This window comes from Spea bombifrons, chromosome 7, assembly GCF_027358695.1.
Source record: "Spea bombifrons isolate aSpeBom1 chromosome 7, aSpeBom1.2.pri, whole genome shotgun sequence".
In the NCBI taxonomy this organism is placed as follows: Eukaryota; Metazoa; Chordata; class Amphibia; order Anura; family Pelobatidae; genus Spea; species Spea bombifrons.
Genome location: NC_071093.1, coordinates 11,988,454 through 12,010,842, shown reverse-complemented (window position 1 = coordinate 12,010,842; position 22,389 = coordinate 11,988,454). Strand labels below are relative to the sequence as shown.

General features: G+C 38.6%; 1 protein-coding gene across 1 annotated transcript in view; it reads left to right on the top strand.

Moving 5' to 3' along the window:
• LOC128501692 (dynein axonemal heavy chain 11-like) overlaps positions 1–22,389 on the top strand; it is a 122,706-nt gene that overhangs the window by 33,575 nt on the left and 66,742 nt on the right. Inside the window, exons 26-45 of the mRNA XM_053471259.1 lie at positions 4,104–4,328; positions 4,413–4,504; positions 5,005–5,131; positions 5,215–5,361; positions 6,383–6,616; positions 7,300–7,431; positions 8,811–8,971; positions 9,643–9,799; positions 10,384–10,529; positions 10,756–10,872; positions 11,854–11,992; positions 12,308–12,400; positions 14,066–14,260; positions 14,641–14,718; positions 15,419–15,551; positions 15,837–15,964; positions 17,572–17,720; positions 18,954–19,104; positions 20,364–20,495; positions 21,290–21,463. Of these exons, the coding sequence (XP_053327234.1) occupies positions 4,104–4,328; positions 4,413–4,504; positions 5,005–5,131; positions 5,215–5,361; positions 6,383–6,616; positions 7,300–7,431; positions 8,811–8,971; positions 9,643–9,799; positions 10,384–10,529; positions 10,756–10,872; positions 11,854–11,992; positions 12,308–12,400; positions 14,066–14,260; positions 14,641–14,718; positions 15,419–15,551; positions 15,837–15,964; positions 17,572–17,720; positions 18,954–19,104; positions 20,364–20,495; positions 21,290–21,463 (2,910 nt within the window). The remainder of the gene's footprint in view (positions 1–4,103; positions 4,329–4,412; positions 4,505–5,004; positions 5,132–5,214; positions 5,362–6,382; positions 6,617–7,299; positions 7,432–8,810; positions 8,972–9,642; positions 9,800–10,383; positions 10,530–10,755; positions 10,873–11,853; positions 11,993–12,307; positions 12,401–14,065; positions 14,261–14,640; positions 14,719–15,418; positions 15,552–15,836; positions 15,965–17,571; positions 17,721–18,953; positions 19,105–20,363; positions 20,496–21,289; positions 21,464–22,389) is intronic.

The window sequence follows — 22,389 nt, the reverse complement described above, 5'->3', positions numbered from 1 at the left end:
TTTATTAAGAATGGCGTCTACTTCAGGATTAAGTAAGGAATAGCAGAAATAACCTTTTTATTGAAAATTATATGTTAGCAAAAAATTATTATTTTTAATTTTTTTAATAAAACCTTTTCCACTATCGTGTTTCTGTTTAGTAGCGATTGTTCTCCTGCAACATGATCAGATGTTTTATTATAAAGGGGAAAAAAAACCATACCCATAATTCCATCTGCTCCTCTTTAAATATCTAGATATATGCTTGAACTAGGCACATCTTGGGTGAAATCTCACATATATTATATGGACTATTATATGGACTATGAAGCGTCACGATAATGCCAGTTTTTTTTGGTACAAATACAATATTTCCCTTCTAAACTAATTGGAGTGAGGCTTTCCTAATCTTTTATTTGTGTTAGTCCAGAATGCGATGCAATGTGCTACTAATTATATGGTGTTTACTCGTTATACAATGCTACAGAATATGATGGTGCTATATAAATCACCAGATAATCCCTTAACTTTTATCAGGTACAAATACCTGGGGGTATTATGGTGAGTAATATATATATATATATGTGTACTGTATATATATATATACAGGGCCGGCCGAAGACTTAACGCCGCCTGGGACGAAGTTTAAAACGACGCCCCCCCCCGGAACTTACCTTTAAACAGTCCTGCGGCGAGTCTCCCTGCTCTGCCACGGTGCCGGCTTGTAATGCTGAGCGCCGGAAATTGACGTCACTTCCGGCGCTCTGCATTACAAGCCGGCACCGGGACCGAACAGGGAGACTCGCCGCAGAGGAGAGAGAGAGAGGGGCGCCGAGCGGGTAAGCGAAAACCACTCGGTGCCCCTGTCTCCTCCGCTTCAAAAAAAAAAACAAAAAAAAAGCGCTTGGGGCGGCAAAGTGCCGCCCCTTCTAAAGTGCCGCCTGGGGCAATTGCCCCAGTCTGCCCCATTATAGGGCCGGCCCTGTATATATATATATAATTATATACATGTGTGTGTACTGTATATATATATATATATATATACCGTATTGGCTCGGATATAGGCCGCCCCCGTATATAGGCCGCACCCTAAAAGTTTGGTGCTTTGTTAAAGAAAAAGTTTTTTTTCTTTAAAAAAGCACCAAAAAAAACATGCTGCCACTGTCCTCCCCCCCGAGATATGCTACCACTGTCCTCCCCCCCGAGATATGCTGCCACTGTCCTCCCTCCCCGAGATATGCTGCCACTGTCCTCCCTCCCCGCGATACGCTGCCACTGTCCTCCCTCCCCGCGATACGCTGCCGCTGTCCTCCCTCCCCGCGATACGCTGCCGCTGTCCTCCCTCCCCGCGATCCGCTGCGCTCCCTCCCCGAGATCCGCTGCCCTCCCTCCCCGAGATCCGCTGCCCTCCCTCCCCGAGATCCGCTGCCCTCCCTCCCCGAGATCCGCTGCCCTCCCTCCCCGCGATACGCTGCCGCTGTCCTCCCTCCCCGCGATACGCTGCCGCTGTCCTCCCTCCCCGCGATACGCTGCCGCTGTCCTCCTCTGCCCCCCCTCCTCGACTTACCGGAGCAGACTCCCGGGTGTCTTCAGGGCCGGCGAGGGACATCTACGCAATACGCGTATGCAACTTCCGGTACCGTTACCGGAAGTTGCATTTGCGTATTGCGTAAATGTCTCCCGCCGGCCCCGCAAGACACCCGGGAGTCTGCTCCGGTAAGTCGGGGGTGGGCAGAGGTAAAACGCTTAGATAACCTCCCGTGCCGGCACCCCCCCCCCCGTGGGAAGTGCTGGCAGGGGAGGCTGTCTGAGCGTATCGGGAGAAGGATGCAGGTCCCCTGCCCCGCTGCGGGGGATCTGTATCTTAACCCCGCTGCCTGCCCGGCGCCCGGGACTGCATGTCCCGGGCGTCGGGCGCTAGACCCCGAATATAGGCCGCACCCCCACTTTAAAAACTTAAAGTGGGGGAAAAAAGTGCGGCCTATATTCGAGCCAATACGGTATATATTTATGTCGAAATACTCATTCACTTACATTCTACTGATGTCATTAACACAAAAACAGTGACTAGGTCCAGATATTTCCTAAAAAACTATTGTAATCTTGCAGCGGCACTCAACCCCAGCTGCTAAGCTTGACAACATCTATGAAGAACTGAGACACTTAGAAGAAAGTGCTGGCCTGCCATGCCTTATTGCTTAAGTATGTGCCGCTGCTCCCCTGTTCGGTTTGAATAAAGAATCAGGAATCAGAGTAATGTTGCTCTGTTGATAGCTAGGAGCTGAATACAGCCATCAGTTCCATTGTGAGTTCTGTGTATTTTTTAAGCATTTAGCATTTGGACTTGTTTTGTAGGCTCCCTTTTTAGAGCACAATTTCATTCTTTTGACCGCTACATTATTCATAGGTTTTTGGGCTTTCGTGATAACTGTTTAGTGTAATTGGCACTAAAACAGTGGTGCATCTTAAGTTTAGTTTCATTGGCATTGGAAGGGGGTATTGTGTTGACTTTGAAAACTTTCTAAAGTTATTTACACTTAAAAAGAAAAGTTTCTGCTTCCTTCAATGTTGCCTTTCTCTTTGGAACTTGAGGTTCTGTCCTTGTTTAGATCTGCTTTAGAGTTTGCTGAATCTCACAATGTACGGCAAAAAAGCATTCTGTAAGAGTAATCAAAGGTATTTTAAAGAGTAGTGAACGTGAGCAATGTATTGCACCAAAATGTTAGAAAGAAATCATAGATCAATAAAGTATTTACATCAAAATAGTTTAGTCTGCATTTCCATGTCGTTTGCATCACCGGCACATCTGACACATTGTAGAAAACCTTCATTCCACTCCAAAAAGACTTCCAGGGAGTAGTGCATTTTAAGCCATCGTATTAAATGGCCCTGATTAATAGTATGCAGAAAAAGGTGGGTTTTTAGCAGTTTTACTATTTTGTTGCCTTAAAGGGCTGTCAAAAGACATGCACTTAGCTTTTTTCTGGATCAGTTGGACACAGGTATGCTTGTGAGCGTCAGCAACCTGCATACATTCACATTAATATATCTACATCCACTAACAATCTATTGTAACAACTATATATATATATATATATATATATGTCAAGCAGCAAAGATTTACGCTGTCCCATAGCACCAGCAACCAGGAAATTGAGGCAAAGTCACCAGGTGGTGCGACATGTAAATAAGAGTAAAACTGTGATGGTACAGAACAATGGCAACTTATTATTTTAAGGAGTACATACATTGTTATTTCTTTGAAGAGACCCCTGTGACTTTGTAACCTTGTAACAGAAACGCCTTGACTTCACTACACATTCTGAAGAGCCAACCCCAGAGTGCTTCTGCTGCAGAAAGAGCTTAGCTGGCCCCGTATGATTTGTAGTTAAATCAAAAAGATCTCTTCAAGGTGTCCTTAACTATTGAACTATGCAGACCTTCTTGTTGGAGACTCTTGGCAGGGTTGGACCTTTATAATGAATAGTGAAGCAGATCTACAAGTCTGCTGCAAACTCTTTTGTCAATTATCCCTTTATTGAGTAAACCGCATATGTATCCGGATCATACAACAGCAAGATGTGATACAAATCTATACACAATGCCAAATATGTGTTTGTGAATGCACAGTGCTTTGGGAGGTGCAGATTATTTGGTGAACACTTACATGTAGAGCCCTGAAGATTGCAGTGAGGACAGAGAGTTCTAGACACTGACAGAGGTTTTCCATTTTTTAAAGGTAAACATAAGTTACCACCATGAATTTATGGGGATTTAGTTTCTGGATAGGAACCTATTACTGTTTAATTAGTATCTCAATGTGCTGCAGAGATTTTAAGAAGCAGAATAAAGAGGCGCCTGATCAGCTCATTTAGAATTGCATGGCATCGGTTACTTAACACTGTTTTGATTCATCATTCTGTAAAACAATGTAAAAGTAATGCGAATGAATGGCCCTCTTAAATACAGACTTGGCTGTGGTAGTATACATGGATATGGCTCCATCTATTTTGTATTTATATTGTCATAATTTTCTTTTGCCCGGACCTGTTCACCATACTTAACAGTTTGACAGAACGTTATTGAAGTTTTGTTAAAACTCACATGCTGTGATGCATTCCCAGGTTCAGCTCCAAAACATTCTGATGAGCAAATATGTCGAATATTTCCTAGTGGAGGTGAGCAGGTGGCAGAAAAAATTAATGGTTGCAGACATGGTTATTTCCGTTTGGCTAGAAGTCCAGCGGACCTGGGCTCACTTGGAGAGTATATTTGCCAACTCAGAAGATATCAGAAAACAACTTCCAGAAGATGCCAAAAGATTTGAAGGGATTGATTTTGATTTCAAGGTACCCCATTCACCATGTGCCTCTATGAACCTTTTAATTCATGGCGTCTTCAACAAACACATTATTTTATCTTGAATATTTCAGGATCTAATGGTTAACGTTGTCAACACAAAAATAGTCATTGATGTAACCAACCACCCTGGATTTCTGGACAAGTTGGAAATACTTCAACAAAGGTATTGATGGACCTCAATTTACATTCGAACAATGGGATTCTCCAAAACTAAAATCCTGTGCTTCTTCCAACAAGTATCCATGGTGACATGTGTCCCGTAAAATTGTCTTCTTCTGCGAATATGATCCAACCATTTTATATTCTGCCGCAATAAAGTAAATAAATTTTACCTAGCATAATAGTAAACACAGACATAAAGCCTGTATAGATTCAATAAAACACTAATCTTAAAGCTACCAGATATATAAAAATATATAATACCCTTCAAGCAGATTTTAGTGGAAAATCTGGGATTTTCCATTTTAATTCAAGACTAGCTGTAAATAGACAGATGCATCCATGACTTTTAAGTGCTCTAGACTAGTCAAGGGCCGACATTACCTGTTGGGATATTTGTCCACATGCACAAATGCCTGGCATCCAAAGGATAAAACCTTTTAACATTTTTTTGTGTTTGGAAGCGACTTTTTTTCATCTTGTATTTTTTATAATGATTTTTAGGCTTACACTCTGTGAAAAATCATTAGCAGACTACTTGGAAGCCAAGCGACTTAGGTTCCCACGGTTTTATTTTGTTTCTTCCATGGATTTACTAGAAATTATTTCTAAAGGAACTCAACCTAAACAGGCAAGTAGCCAAATTCTAATAGAAGTGATTATCCCATTACTCCTGGGAAAGCAGGACATTATATTTTTGCTTTGTTCTAACAGGTGACAAAGCATTTGCTGAAGTTGTTTGATAATATTGCAGATCTGAAATTTGAAGAAGGTGAATCAAATGCCCAATATGCAGTTGGAATGTACAGCAGAGAAGGGGAGTTTGTGTTCTTTACCAGACCTTGTTTGTGTGAAGGGCAGGTAAGGATTGTGTGGTAACACTAAAGAGAAACAGCCATCATTTTATTGGTATTAGAGGAAAAATAGGTTTTCAAAAGTCCTCCAGTCACCTACGGGGAGCTCTGCTTGCAGATGTGTGGAAAGTGCTACCATTGATTCCAATGGGAGAACATTCCTGCCTCTGATTGACTGCTTCAAGCAGCCAATGAGTGGCAAGAACAGTCGGAAAATGGAGGGTGAGGGCTGCTGCAGGGCAGGCCTTTCCGTGTCAGGTAAGAGCTTCCATTTAATTTGAAAAAATATATATAAAAGTACTCACATAGCTGACTTGTTTTCTCAAAGCCCACGTGAGGATATGAGCTAGACGTTGGTGTGCATGGAATATCACTAATGAAGCAGGGATTCCAAGCCTACTCAATGCAATGTGGCACATCGCGTGAACTGTTCTATCTTTTGCTTTAGAAAATTACCCCTGGCCTGGACAGTTCTCTCTTACACGAATAGTATGTCATTTTGGGTGCATGATGTTTGTATCCTCCTCTACCTTCTCTTTTTTGCCCAAAAAATGTGTCACCTTCAGAGCTGGTAAACGAGGCTGTGTTTGATGTAGGCCCTCTGTCTCACACAAAATACATAGATTTTATATTAACACTGGACTTGACTTCATGAAACATGCCTCCTAACTGCAAAATGTTTTGAATCTGAGACAGAGAAATTGACAGATGACTTAGATTGTAAGCTCTGCTGGACAGTGGCCTCCTTTCCTAATGTATTCATTACTATTGTTCCCTGTTCAAAGTGTCTGTATGACTTCTGTACTTACTATATTTTACCCCCTTGTTATTATACTGTAAACTGTAAAGTGCTAAATAAATAAAAATGTACATACAACATACACACATAAAGAAGAGCCATTTGTCCCACCTGGTCTTCAGAAATATCTGCACCTTTAGTAAAGGCATACATGTCCATGTTTTTCAATTGCATGTTTACATTATATAGTGAAATAAGCTGACTCGTGTGAATTGTATATTCTGTTAAGGCTGAAGGATGGTTGGGTCACTTAGAAGAAACAATGCGTTTAACTGTTCAGCAAGAGATTATGGAAGCTGTCACGGGATATGAGGACAAGCCCCGGGACCAGTGGATGTTTGATTATTCTGCTCAGGTCGCCCTAACCGGCAGTCAGATCTGGTGGGTAACCGATGTGGAGATTGCCTTTGAACGTCTTGAAGAAGGATTTGAGACTGCGCTGAAGGATTATAACCGCAAGCAAGTGAGTGCGCATGTCATGCACGTTATAGAAACATTGACATGGACGCTGGCAATTTTTCATGAAACATGATACTATAGATAATATATACATATATATATATATATATATATATATATATATATATATAGTATAATATACTCTCAGGTTAATCACAATAGTTATTACAAAATCAGTACCTTGGATATGCATTCCTAGATACCCGTTGATGGATTGATATCATGTATATGTTTCAACTTTGTTAAAGAATCAAACCATAGCAGCTCGATAGCGCATAACTTTAGGAAAAAAAGGCTTGATAAAATGCTAGTCACACCTCTAGCTGTACCCCCTGATACAGAAGTATCCCTCTATAGCCCTTTAAAATGTCGGGAGGTATGGAATTTTATATATTTTATATATATTTATATATTATAGTAAATCAGCTGTACAATAAAATTATTTGATAAAAGAAAAAAGTAAAAAAAAAACATATATATCCTACACGTCCAGAAGAGGCCACATATGTGTGATTTCTTTAAAGTATTAAAGTATACCATTTATTATTAAGAGAAAAGTTATGTATAGTAATGCATGTTATTTGAGACCATTGTATGTTTCACGGATGCATTTAGCACTTTACATGTGGCAGAGTTTTTATATTTTTTTTCAGTTTAATATCTCATCTGAATATAATTATTTTGCAGATCGCTCAACTGAATGCCCTTATAAACATGCTCGTAGGGGAGCTCACCCCTGGCGATCGTCAAAAGATTATGACAGTTTGCACAATTGATGTGCATGCACGAGATGTGGTAGCCAGGCTGATTGCACATAAGGTAATTTGATGCAGAGCAATTACCCTAATGCATTTTTAAAAGCATGAAATAAAGAACAATTTCATTTACTGAAAAGCTTGCCCCTACCTATGTATAAAAGTGACAGATTGTTTTGATGCAGTCATTTTTGCACCCTTTTTTTTACATTCAAATGTTGACAATTATCGTTTCTGAGTTGACAATTTTTCATAAAAAATATTGTCTAAATGTTTAAGGATTATGCTGATAATTGTGTTTGCAAGTTTTAACGTGACAGATGTATTCACTGTGTTCCTATTGTCTTCCTCTACAAACAACGCTAACTTATTTATGGGAATCCTATTTTTTCCTGCGTATACAATGAGCTGGCATGACAGATGGCAAGCATGTTATGTCATGGAACGTATCTTTAAAATGCATGTATTGTAATTGTGGAGACATCTCGAAGCAGTCTGTTGCTGAAAATACCTGCAAGGGGAAGACCAGGGACCTAAGAGCAAGCCATCGCTGCAGTGTTTGGCATGTACTCACATTTTTGGGTCAATTTTGTAAGAAGTTGAGTGGTCAGTTAGGGGTTCTTGACTTAAGTCGCATGCCCTTGCATGCTAACACAACTTGTAATGTATGAGGTGGTTGTGGGGACATGCATACGGAACTTTAAATGTTGTGAGTTGCTGTTAAGAAAAATCAAGTTGGATAAGAAATGCATTTTTAAAAATTGACTAAATATTTAAAAACCTGATATGGATTCCAACTAGTGTAATTTATATCTTTTCTTTTTTTCTCATTGGGTACAGCAGGGGGGGATGGGAGGCATGGGATGAGCTTTATGCCTCCCCATAGAGTATTTTAATAGATTTGAAACTTCCCCCAGTCCTTTGAGCAAGGGGTGGGGGTGAGTCGGTATATTTGGCCATTATGCCCCCTGAGGGTGTGTTATTATTACCCCCTCCCCCACATTACACATGGGTTAGAGATGAGGGGTCTGGTCTTCATGATCCTCCTTTGGTTAATAGAGACTCCAGGAGACCTTGTTTCATTTTTTAAGTTTATAAAAAAAAGAGAGACATTTAGTCAGTAACACACATTCTGTATGTTTTTTTTTGCACATGTCTTAAGTGAGTCTGGGCTAGAGAAAATATATTTCGGGCTGCTTTTATTTCAAGGGAATATCTGCTTCTACCACATCAAGCATTATTCATGAAAGAGCGATACGTTTGTAGCCGAAATCGCCTCCTCTTCTGATACTGGACGACCACAGTGGCATCTGAGTCATCTGGCAGCCAGTAGGAATTGTAACACTATACAAAGAATTGAACTGGTGCTCATTCATTCATTCATTCACTCACATCAGTATGTATCGTTTCATCATCTGATTTTGTTGGTTTTTTTTGCTGCAGGTATCAAATGGTCAAGCATTTGCTTGGCTCTCACAGCTACGCCATAGATGGGATGAAAAACTAAAAGAATGTTTAGTAAATATCTGCGATGCTCAGTTCAAGTATTCGTATGAATACCTTGGTAACACACCTCGGCTTGTGATCACACCTCTCACTGACAGGTACCATGCAGAGGGCGCAGAAAAAGGAAAATCTCATTAAAATAAAATTTGCAGTATTTCTCCCCCCAGTGGTGTTACTCTATAGCACAAAATGTCCTTTAACCCCTCCACAACAAGAGTATTTCCCCAATGATAGAAGATTTATTTGCTCTTCTAAATATGTTTGTTTAATCATAATTTCCTTATTATGTCCAGTTTACTCATAGACTTTATACACTGCTTTTCATACCGGTTTTATATGTATAGGCCATAACTTGGTATGTATAATAAATTAAAAATAAAGCAAACACATTTAGAATATCAACTAATCTGTGTCTCCTGGCCTCTTCTCTGTACTCGATGCGATGGGGTGCTTATGGTATCTTTACTCTCAGTTACACATTACATTTGACGCTAGAAGCAGAAATCTCTTGCTCCCGTTGACCAGAGACTGCATAGACCAGGTCTGTAGGTAGTAGGAAGCCCAAGGAAAACAGAAATATATGGGGACTTTTTTTCCCTTGCCCTGCAAAGTGAATAGACAATATCCAAAATGGATGGAAAGTAGCACTTTCTACCGAGAAAAGTTTACACTGACATATACATCATGAGGATTGTTTCAAGTGATATTGTGGTGATTGTGGCATTGTTCTGGCAATGCCAACGTATGCATCATTTTTTATATCTTGCAGATGCTATATCACCTTGACTCAGTCTCTTCACTTGTCTATGAGTGGTGCACTCTCGGGTCCTGCTGGTACCGGAAAAACTGAAACCACCAAAGATCTTGGTCGTTCCTTGGGAATCATGGTCTATGTGTTTAATTGCTCTGAACAAATGGACTATAAGGTATGACATGTTAGGTTTATTTTTAATAACCAAAGCATGTTCACAATGTTTTTTAATAGTAGAGTGCAAGTACAAAAATGGAGTAGTGAGCAGGAGTGACCAGGTACTGCTGTCCAGCCAAGAGATTCAACATATTAACTCAAAGGAGGCAGTGCTCACCCGGAGACTCCAGGTGAACCTCTTCAACTTCTCAGGCATTCTTTATACTGTATATTAGGAGAGTAGTGAACAGTCTACACAGAAAAATACATGAGAGTGGTCTTAATGTCCACAAATGCTGATGTTTGGTTTGTTTATAAAAGGCTTGTCCTTTTATAAACTTTATAAAAGAATGATCATGATAATGACTTAATGCGGATCTGTTGTCCACAAATCTGCTAATGCCAAGGTTTGTGTAAAGTAGATCATCAAATGCTATTTATGTATTAACGTGTGCTCATCTTAGGTTTTGTTATAAATAAGGAACACACATAATACGCTTTTATACTATTTGTATATGTAGCCATGTACCATTTTCCCATAGGTTTTTCCTAGGGGTTGTTTTAGATGTAAGTACATGACAATGCTCTTTTGCATTTTTGTAGTCCATTGGGAATATCTACAAAGGCCTCTGTCAAACAGGAGTTTGGGGGTGCTTCGATGAGTTTAATCGTATCTCTGTGGAAGTTTTGTCTGTAATAGCAGTGCAAGTGAAGACAATTCAAGATGCGATCCGCCATAAAAAGAAAAGGTAGGTTGGGAGAATCACTTTTCAGCGTGGTTATCTTTGCCATTAAGGAATATATATCATGTCTATCGTGGAGAATCATCTCAAGAATAAGTATTTTAAAATGAAACACTACTATGTGTTAGGGTATCATTAATATTTAAAATAACATCTCTGTTGACCAATTAGTTACAGGCTGCAACATACGTTATTGTAAATCCATTTCTCATGTTATATTCATATTTTACAGGTTTCATTTTTTGGGAGAAACAATTGAGCTCAAAACCACAGTTGGAATCTTCATTACTCTCAATCCAGGATATGCCGGGAGAGCTGAACTTCCAGAAAACGTCAAGGCTCTGTTTCGGTAAATGTCACAGTCTGATAAAGATAATGTTTAAGAAAGCATTCTGTAGGAGCCAAACTGAATTTACCTTAAGTGTCTTCCCCTGAAAAATATGGGACATACTAGGTGTGATGAATCACTTTTCTATGAAAGCCTTGTGAGCAAGTGACATAGTTCCAGTCTGCCCATTCCTGTTCATACATCTTGTTATCCTGTTATCTTTTCTATATTTCAGGTTTTTAGACCATGCTTTCCCACTTTCTATGTATGTTTTACTTATAAGTATTTAATTTTGCTTTTTGGGAGCCTTTAGTTGAATGTAATACTTTATCTTAGCTCTGCAGAATGTAAGTGCTGTATAACAGCACAATGGGATCAACTCAATGTGAAAATATTGACATTTACAAAGCTGGTAAAACCCATCTCCCCCTGATTGTATGTGATTACTAACACATCTGGGAATTTCCTGGGGTAGGCAGGGTTAGCCATCAGTGTAGGCAAAGGGGCTAATCCTAGACAGTCTTAAATGGGCAGAGAGTGGACATGGCTCGTGGAAAGAGAACGAGAGACCTAGAGTAAGGTTTCTCCTGGCGACTCTGGGTCAAACCCAAAGAGTTCCCAGGTGCCAAAGGCTGACAACAAAGACTACATGACTAGTTGACTACATTCCCATACAGCAACATGGTCTCTCCATTACTGTTAGTTGTTCCTGCAACAGGTGAAAGCACCAGGTTAATTTACACTGCAGTGTTAGGCTGGTGGATATATGAAAGCTTTGTGTTCAGTTTATGAAGACTCAACTCCAGCCAAGCACTCTAGGTGAAGGTTGCATTCCGAATACCTTTTGATGTTGACAAGGACAACATCCGTGTGTCTCTCTTTCCTCCCATAATGTCTTTTCTAGGAGCTCAGAACCCCTGCAGGGGTTGTGTATATCCCAATATTCAGAGAGTGCTGTAACTATTTGTAATTATTAATGAAAAACAATCCTTTATTTTATAGCCCATGTGCAATGGTAATTCCTGATTTCGAACTGATATGTGAAATAATGCTGGTGGCTGAGGGTTTTGTCGAAGCAAGAATCCTAGCGAGGAAGTTCATCAGTCTGTACACATTGTGCAGGCAGCTACTTTCAAAACAGGTGATGTGAACATGTTATCAGGACTGAGAATCTCGGTTGACGTTCTAACACATATTTACAGTTATACCTCAAGTCAGGACTACTCAAATAACCACCAGAAGTAACAAAATATCAGTCCCATAAACCTCTGTCACCCCTAAATGATGGCAGATATTCATCTGGTGTCATCTGCATTTCTGTTTTGCACCAACCTTAACTTAAATGGATAAAAGTAACATAAATTATTAATGCTCAGTACATTTCACTAATTTGAGTAAACACGTACTTATTTATTATTTCAGGTAAATATAATGCTTTCATTCATATTTTATACAGGATCATTATGATTGGGGCCTGAGAGCTATAAAATCCGTCTTAGTTGTAGCTGGATCTTTGAAGCGTGAAGACAGGAGCCGACCTGAAGATCAGGTGTGGTTTTATTTTTTCTCCTTTCCACAAAACTCTTAGTTACAAAGTTAGGCAGCTTGATATTTAGATTTCTATTTGACTCACTGGTTCCACTAAAGTCCATATTCATTCAACTGACAAGTTTACAGAGGAACCCAGTAGGACGTATGTAAAAACTCTTTCCGGTATAGATAATGTTACACTCCAAAGGAATAACACCTGTACGCCAATACATGATACAACGATCAGTAGAATCTGATCTTGCAATATATATCCGCACCCTTTTTTGTGAGGTTCTTTTCATTTTCCCTTATTTCACCCAAAACACTCCATCTGTCTATGATGACCTATAGTTGGGTACTGCATGTCCAAGGTATTATCCGCTTTTGTTACTAATCTGGTCTGCAGGTAGTATTCTGGTTCTTCTTGATTCAGGGTTAAATATACAAAACTATGATGGATAAATGGTAGGAGTAGCAGATGTATGCAGTTTTTCGTTTTGTTTTGGGGAAAAAACTACTACCTTGGTGTCATGACTATTGTATTGACAGATGTTGGCTATGCTGGATGGGGAGAATAATGTTCTATAAATTATAATGTCTACAGTACATACATTCATTAGCTGGTACGCAAGTTAAAAAAATACAAGGTAACTGCACAAGACTTTGGATCCTAATAAAACTTGTAATAAGGTTTTAGGATGTGACTGTTACGCTTTTAACATTGTTGCTGATTGCAATGGGGAAAACCATTTCCTTTTTGGTTAATTACATTACTGAAGCGTGTTTGTTGAACATCATGTATTCTGGTCTTTTGTTTCCTTAGCAACCTTAATATTGTGGTCAGTGGAGTAGATCCGTTGACTTAAAGACACAGACCATTAAACATATGGAGTCTGATTAGGAGGTGTGGATAAATAGCATTAAACATATTTCTAGGTATTACTATGTCTATTTCCATCCATCATCAATTCCTAAATAGGGCTGTTTTACGATATTTCCATTGATGCCAACATCATTAGATAACATCACTTGAGTACGAACCCCATTTATGTATTTTCCAGAGAAATGAGGAATGTATACTGAAGAATGTGTAGCTCACCCTTCTTGCTTTCTATAGAAAAGAAGCAGTAATGGTAAAATAAACACATTTCGTACATCAGCCCAATCCGACGGGTTATTTACATTTTTTTGAACTATAAGCCCGTTAGATGGATTGCTCTGTCAAGCTTTTTGCATTGAGAGGGTTCAGATACATGAGTCTGATGGGACCACTTAGCCCACTCAATATAAACTTGTCTCTAAAGGAGAAGTGTCTTCTCTAGTCTGACATAATGGAATCTGACCCTTAAAGTTCCAAATATGTATATACTAACACATGTTTAAAGTGAACCTGGGTAGGTTCATTATATATCATATGTATTTAGCAGACATCGGCAACAATGATCATTTCCCTTTCATCATGTCAATCATCACTTGATCATGGGATATGCAATCATTTTATAGTTCACCACAGAAAGTAATTGTAAAGTGATCCAATGTGCACAGACAACAGATTGGGTTTAACTAACCATATGGGTTATAATTGTCTAAGTGTGAATTTCTCATAATGTTTGTTAATTTTATGCCTTGTGTTATGGTTTATTATTACGACATAATAATTATGGAGTTGTTCCTTTTTTCTTAGGTCTTGATGAGAGCCCTGAGGGACTTTAATCTTCCTAAAATAGTAACCAACGATGTTACAATATTCCTTGGTCTTATCAATGATTTGTTTCCCTTGCTGGAAGTTCCCAGAAACAGAGATGTGAAGTTGGAACAGATGGTGCGCCAGTCCATTGCAGAACTGTGCCTGCAGCCGGAGGAGAACTTCATTCTGAAGGTGGAAATAATGGCTTTCTGCTTAGCTTATTGTAAATTCTAAATGGGGTGATTGAAGCCAATAATGATCACTGTTGTTTGATGCCTATAGTATCAGCATCTGGCTAATGCTTTTTAATAGCGGTGGGAATAAACACTGTTTTTCTGCCTCTTCCTTCTGTATTTTTAGTAAAGATTAAATGTTAATGTAACCCCTTATGCTGGGGAACTTAATATGGGTGCAGGATTTAATTTGGAATATATAAATTGGAACTCATAATTACAATGATGCCGTTCTGTTGGTTCTTGAATAACACAGAACTATATTAACTAATACTGGGTTGAACCTATTTGGGGGGGGGGGTTACCAGACTCAAGAAATTGTGTTTGATCCTGTTTTAGATTACGCAATTAGAGGAACTACTAGCTGTCCGTCACTCGGTCTTTGTTGTGGGAAATGCAGGTTCCGGAAAAAGCACGGTAAATAGCAACATTTTGAATGTGTGGAAAACTGACCATAGAGTAGTTTGCTTCTTCTACCTGTATCAGGTTCATCCATAGAAAATATATGATAGAAATGCATTTCTTTGTTGAGAGGGTGGTTACTAGGTGGAATAGTCTTTTAGCAGAAGTACTAGATGTTAGTACACTTCAGGACAAAATGGGTCAAATGGGCGTTATTTGTAATGAAATTCTATCCTACTATAAATGTGTAAGGTACATGCGTTCAGTGGCGATGTCCTCAGGCTGTCAATCACAGGAGCTTCAACACTGTCCTTTTCCACTAAATGCTGGGCACCACATATTCTGGATCAAGATTACTCAGTATTAGTTCCTGACAGACAGTTTTTGGTATATGGGTTATCCTTCAGCCACATCTTGACTACAGCAGCAATTACTAAACTGAAAATGGGCCCCGTAGGTCTCTTAAAAAAACAAAATTTAACATAATACGCCTCTAAATGTTAACCTTAAACGTGAAAGTGAGTGAGAAAAATGAGCTAACATCACCAGAAATTGATAAAGTGTATAAAATAAGAGGAAATTACATTTTACATTTCTAGCTTCTGACCAATTTGAAATATCACCATGCAATACCATAGGAAATTAAAACTATACATTTGTCATACTATCTCTTCTTCTAATGTGATACTGTTTATCTGTCTATTTCATTTTTCAGATTCTTAAAACTTTACATAAAACATATTTTAACATGAAGTTAAAGCCCACGTGGAATGACATCAATCCTAAAGCAGTAACTACTGATGAGCTGTTTGGGTACCTTCACCCATCCACAAGAGAATGGAAGGATGGTACGTATTCAAATGCTAATGTTTTTGCTACGTTTAAGCATATCTGTATGGTCTCAGCATATAGTCAGGGTTGGGAATACACAACTATAGCTAAACAGTTAAAAATGGCAGGATTTTAAAAACTGTTAGGTATTTGTTTCAACAAGGTTTATTAAAATAAGCCAAGTGAAGGTGTTTTTCTTTCCAATAGGCACCACAATTAGCTCAAAATATGCAATACGATGAAAAAGCAACAAGCACTTTTCCAAACTCTTGTGACGTTTCATGTTTTTTTTTTAAATTAAGGATTGTTTTCCTATACAATGAGAGAACTGTTTGCTGTTGCCCATGATGGCCCAAAGTGGATTGTTCTGGATGGAGATATCGATCCGATGTGGATTGAGTCTTTGAACACAGTCATGGACGATAACAAGGTTTGTAAATAATTGATATTTAAATATATATATTTTTTATTATATAAACATACTGATAAAATACATGTTCATTAGTATTGTTAATGAACTTTTCTTGCATACATTTTTTCTTATTTCACATTTGCGTTGTAGGCTTCATCAGCTGAATGCAATAAACACTTTGCATGTTTGTTACATATTTTATTGTCTGCCTTATTTTATAAAAAACTATTATTTGTGTGAAGTTACTGATGAATACGTAAAACTTATGTGTTTGCACAAATGGTAATAAGGTCAGTGAACTCATGGGCTTGAAACAAAATAATGTCTAAACATAAAGCCTTTTGTTTGTTTTTTTATTACAACATGTATCTTGTTTGGTTTTCTAGTCTAGGTGTCGGGGAACTGACTGAATTTGTAGTATATTGCTCCTTTAACAGGCTTGCATTTCTTGATGCTGGTCTTGCCACACAGAAAGCTCACCACCAATCCTCTGTAATGAGGAAGCCAATTTCTAGATTGCCACCACTGATCCTTCTTTCCGGAAAGCTTTTTAAAGTAAAACAAAGTCTCATGGGCAGCAAAATGTATTTACTCCTAGCCTCTCCCCACTACCAAACAGACTGAAGGTGCCTGTATGGTATCGAGAAATTAGTGGGGATGAGCAGGCCTCCTCCAAAACGGGATAGATGTGCTCCCAGCGGATCAAGCAAAATCAATGCCAGATCAAAAGAGTCTATTGTTGATTCTGACAGCAGCCATGAAAAAGCCAATGCTATCAGAGTGAATTCAGGTGTCAGGATCAATCTTTAATGTGATCCATGATTGACTTTTATTTATCTTTAGAATGCATGGGGTTGAAGCTGCTAAGTCTTAAGAGAAACTGAGATTTTTTTGTAAATAGAAGCCATATCTAGGTCTCTTGAATCAAACTAAACATTGTTGGGTAAAAACATTCCAATGTCGGCAGGAGGATAATCCTATAGAGAAGGTGTATCATGTCCAAAAATATATGTTAGGGAAACTTTTTGTTATCCAGAATTAAAAACGGTGGACGTATCTTATCTTAAGATCTGGAAGTATTAATAATGTAGAATGCTCATTCTCAGGTCTGCTCTTTGTACATCGTAAAAATTGTGCCTATACTGTTATTGTATCGTTTTATGATTTGGCATAATACATTAAATTGATTTATGGACAGATTAGACACCCAGTGTAACCGTAACACTTAATTAATTTACAATGATATATATAGATATAGATATAGATATACACATACATACTTGTATAATTTATGTGCTAAAGTAAACATATGTTAAATCTGTTAAGAATGCTTGCTAAAAAAAAAACAAGCAATGCCGTCAGCGTAACTTGATTTCACATCTAATGTTTCGCTATAGATAAGTACGGCACTCTGGGTAATTGGATGATAGACTTACAGATTTAGCTTGGCTATTATGGCTGCAAACTTGGTTTGTGAGTTTAAGATCCATTAAAATAAATTGTATTAGTTCATGCAATTATTCCCTTTCATGTTATGTACACTTTGAAATGGAAAGCAAAACAACCCCAAAACATTAAATGAAAAAAAACAGGTGTTTTGAAAACTGTTCCTCATTATTGTCTAGGTTTTAACGTTGGCTAGTAATGAACGCATCTCTTTGACGCCATCCATGCGGTTGCTTTTTGAAATCAGCCATCTTCGAGCGGCTACTCCAGCAACTGTATCTAGAGCCGGGATTCTTTATGTCAACAGACAAGATCTTGGTTGGAGTCCGTGAGTAAAAAAAAAATATGGTCCTATGTGTTTTTAGGAAAGGCATATTACAGATTGATCATATAATATGTTTTGATTTTCATCGCTAGCTTTGTTGCTGACCTGTGAAGGACAATATCATTTTCTAACTTATACAAGACAAGGACATGGCCAATCATTACTCACCCAATGAAGACAAGAGACCTACTGGATTTTAAACACACATAAACATAAAAATCTGTTAACATATACTCATAACCCATAATTAGCCTCAGCTAAAAACATCACCCTCAAGTGCATAACAAATGAACGTCCTAGCTTACTAGGACGGGATCCCCCGGGAATGCTGGCACAGGCGTAAACGATGTTAAGAGCGCTTACCCATGGGGAGTCCTGCATGTAGCTGTCCGGCTAATTCCACCCGAGTTGCCATACCTCAGATGGCCAAATCCCGCACTGACGCCAGACCCTGAGGGACCCCCCCGCCATACCAGGAACACAACAAAGTAAAGGAAGGATGGGAGGATGAGCGGGAAATTTAATCTGTAGGATTTCTGAAAAGTGAGGGGAATCCCCTCTGGGTAGAAATAAATACCCCTTGGAAGGGGTAACAGCAAGCATTAGCGTACTGCCCTAACACAGGGTCACCATTTGGATAACATACAGAAAGTGATACATTGGGTGATTTACAGCCAGCCCAGTCATGCTGGCTCTACGTCTACACCCCCTTCAGGCCAATACTTTGCTTTCCAAGCATACAGCTTACACCAATATGGGATATTTAACCCCTTAATGACAAAGCCAGTACATGTACGGGCTCAAAATGCATTGTTTTCAATGGGCTTAGGGACTGCCCATTGTCCTTAAGGGGTTAATCAAATGAACATTGATCATTTTTGCCTACATATTCCTCGCTGTCTTCCACATCAGAACCTTGTGTGACTTATATCCTTAAAGATAGACCCACAGTACGTTCTTACTCCCCGCTGGTTGGTACTGTCCACCAATAAAAGCACGGACATTTACATGTTCAGGGCTTTTTCTATTCTTTTTATAAAAGAAACAGGGGCATTTTATTTTTTTAACAGTTTTGATGTATTTTTTTCCAATATTAACTTCTGCTCTCATGTAATAGATGAAATGTTTATTTTTTACATGATTTCCTTTTTATTTTTATTGCCTCCTATTTGAATTTCAAGACCTGATGTTTCTTCTAACTTTGTTTTGCATTGGATTTCACTTTTTTTTTATTAGTTATGTTACCAGCTGGATTGAAACTCGTAGAGCACAGACAGAAAGGGCAAATTTGACCATATTGTTTGATAAGTACGTTCCTTACTGCTTGGAGCAAGTGCGATGTAATTTAAAAACTATAACGCCAATCCCAGAAATCAGCATGGTTCAGGTAAAGGCATTGCATTTCATTTTCCTGCTTTTTGTATTAAATACGATCCTCTGTGTTTCGAAATTGCCGTACAATGAATGTTATCATAATGAAAGAAACCAGCCATGATTATGAACTATATGTACAAAATCCTCTTTATTTTCTTTAAAGTTATAAGGGTCACAGAATTTCTTGTACTCCACTTGGTATAGTTTGCAACTGTTAGCCATGCAGCTCTTGGCTGTACGTGATGGGAGTTGCAGTCCACAACACTTTTAATTAAAAATATCCTATCGACCAAATGGAGGAGGACTATGGCCCTGTCTTTCCTTACTTGTGCAGTGGCATAGGGGGGCAATTAATAAACCCTGGGTAAAAAGGGCATTTAGTATGTGTATACCCCAACAACCACCATCTTGTGCGCAGTGCTATGGGTGTAAACTAGACATGTTCGAATGGGCCAAAAACAAATTGGACTGATTTTTAAGTTTGTTTTTGGCCCGTTTCTTTTCTGCCCATTCGGTTCGGCTGAAACACACTTTCTAGATGTTTCCCTCATTTCTCTGCCAACCACTTCTGCTTCTGTTGAAAACACATATTCTTCTTTATTTTATACTTTTTTTTCGTATTCAAACTTTAATCTGCGATTAACCCTTTAATAGAATAGAATACTGAAGACTCGCTAAATGGCTCTAATTGACTAATTTGTAAAAGGTATTCTTGATTCTTGTATTCAAGAAGGTACATCAACATACTTGTCGCAAAATCACCAGTTGGATGCTTATTTATGATCACAGCAATGTAGAGTACAAAGGAGTCAGCTCCAGACAGTGAGATGCTGATAATCTACCCCTTCACCCTGAGACTGGGGCAAAACCCCTGAGATATATGACTATATGCAGTAACAGCCTGCTCATATAAAACTTTTTTATGATATATGTGTATTTTGAAACACAGATTTCACATTTCATCATTCTGGTATTATTAGTGTGGGTCATTAACCTTCCAGCTAGTTGAATGATAATGGTCGTTCACCTTTTAATCTTTCGAGCTGCGATGCACTTAGCTCAAATTTTGTGCATACGCTAATTGATTTGAATGGAAAATACTTGACTAGGTTATTATGCTCAACATTACTGCCCCATGCTCTCCATATCTCTCTATTGCTAAGTGGAATGATAAAAATGCACAATAGACATATTACCCCAAGACAAATAGTTTTTAGTGTTCCACGTTATGTGGTTACCTACCAAATAACTTGTTTTATTTGTTCCTTGTAGACACTATGCTCTCTACTAGACTGCCTCCTTACTGCTGACAATATTCCTCCAGATTCTCCCCGTGAACTATACGAAATTTATTTTGTTTTTGCTTGTGTCTGGTCATTTGGAGGAGCTCTCTTTCAAGATCAGGTAAGAAAGTGTTTTTTACAAAAAATTTTACTTCCATTTTAAGCTCTTATCAATCGTCTAATAAACTTTTTCTTGTTTGAACATTAAAGGAATGTGGTTGCAATAAAATATATTTTGTATTATATAATATGTGTTAAACCATAGGTCCATTTGTAAAATACATTTGGGTATATATTTATTTAAAATATATGTATGGTTTTATTTCAAATGTAATTTACCCTGACCAAAAAAAGACATTCAAATTATATATTGATCTATATATTGTTGGAAACAACAGAACATGTGGGAATCATCAAGTAATAACAATTGGTTTGAAGTAGGCCATATTCCCCGAAGTGGGTCCCAATGATACATGTTAGAGATAATCAATTGATGAGGTACATAGCTTCTAGACAAGTACCTGGTGACGGAGGGGGAGAGGGAATTAGCCATTTCCGTCTAACTACTTTCTCTGTGAACAGCTGGCCTGGGATAGGGCTTGAGTTTACATATGGCCTACTACAGATCAAATGGACCCCTAGGTGTTATAATACTGTAATAATACTAAAATTGCCTCTTTTTCTGTTCTGTTGAATGGTTATTGTTCTGTACATGATGTTTGTAAACACAATAATATAGCCCACATTGATTTGCCCTCTAGCAACATGATGTGAATATTTTTTAATCATACTTTTTGTATATTTTTGGTTGACTTTCCTTGACTTGATACCATTAAGATTTATACTATTTTGACCACTGCCAAGTTATTGGGTTGTATACGCTTCTTCTAAGCCAATCTCAACTCTTTGTTTCAGCTAATTGATTATCGTTTGGAATTTAGTAGATGGTGGAATAAAGAAATGAGAACCATTAAATTCCCTTCGAGTGGCACAGTTTTTGATTATTTTATTGATCCTGATACAAAGAAATTCACTCCTTGGGCTGAGGGAATTCCAGAGTTTGAAATGGCTCCAGATATTCCTTTACAGGTAAGTTATCTCTCCAGCAGTGATATATGTGATGGCCAGGACCCTTCCCAGTGGGGTGTGGGGCACAGTGTGAACTTTCTATCATAATGACATTTTTTTTCAGTGTACTTTTAATTAAATGTAATACATGTCTCCTGTAAAATTATTATAGCTGCGTTGTACCTGGTAAGAAACTAATGTCTCTTGTTTTTATTTAGTGCACAATGAGGTCTGTTCAGTAACGTAACCCCTTCCATCCTATAGGACAAAGATGAAGGGCAAGGGAAAGGTATAGGATGGAATATCTAAACTCCAAACCAAAGGGTTAACTCCATTATAACCCTCTCAACCAGGGCTAGCGCTACCTGCAGGCAAGGTAGACGCCGGCCTAGAGTGCAGATCTACTAGAGTGTCTGGCTCAGTATAAATTGATAGGAGTCATGCTGTACCACCATTAGTGTCTGGCTCAGTATATCGTGAAGGAAGCTATGCTGTACCACTGTCTATGTCTGGCTAAATATATAATAATAAGTGTCATGCTGTACCACCATCTATGTCTCGATCACTATATAATGATAAGAGTCATGTTGTACCACCATCTGTGTCTGGTTTGCTATAGGAGTTATGCTGTGCCACTGTCAGTGGCAATGCACTTGTGAAACTAACGTGATCTCTAAAATGCCTGAATGTGAGTTAGGAAGAGAGAGTTGTCGCTCTGAATGAGCAAGTGTGTAGAAAGCCTCCTGCCGCCCCAAACAAGTGATGAAGTGGTCGGGCAGTGTAGCAGGGGCCAGCTTTTATATATATATATATAAGTCGTCCAAGCTCCTCGCTCCAGCTCCATTTCGGAGTAATGGAGGATGACCAGGGGCATCGTCAACACAATGAAGTTTATGTGTATGATGTGTACACATGACTCTGACCCCAAGTTTAATTTTTTAAAACCC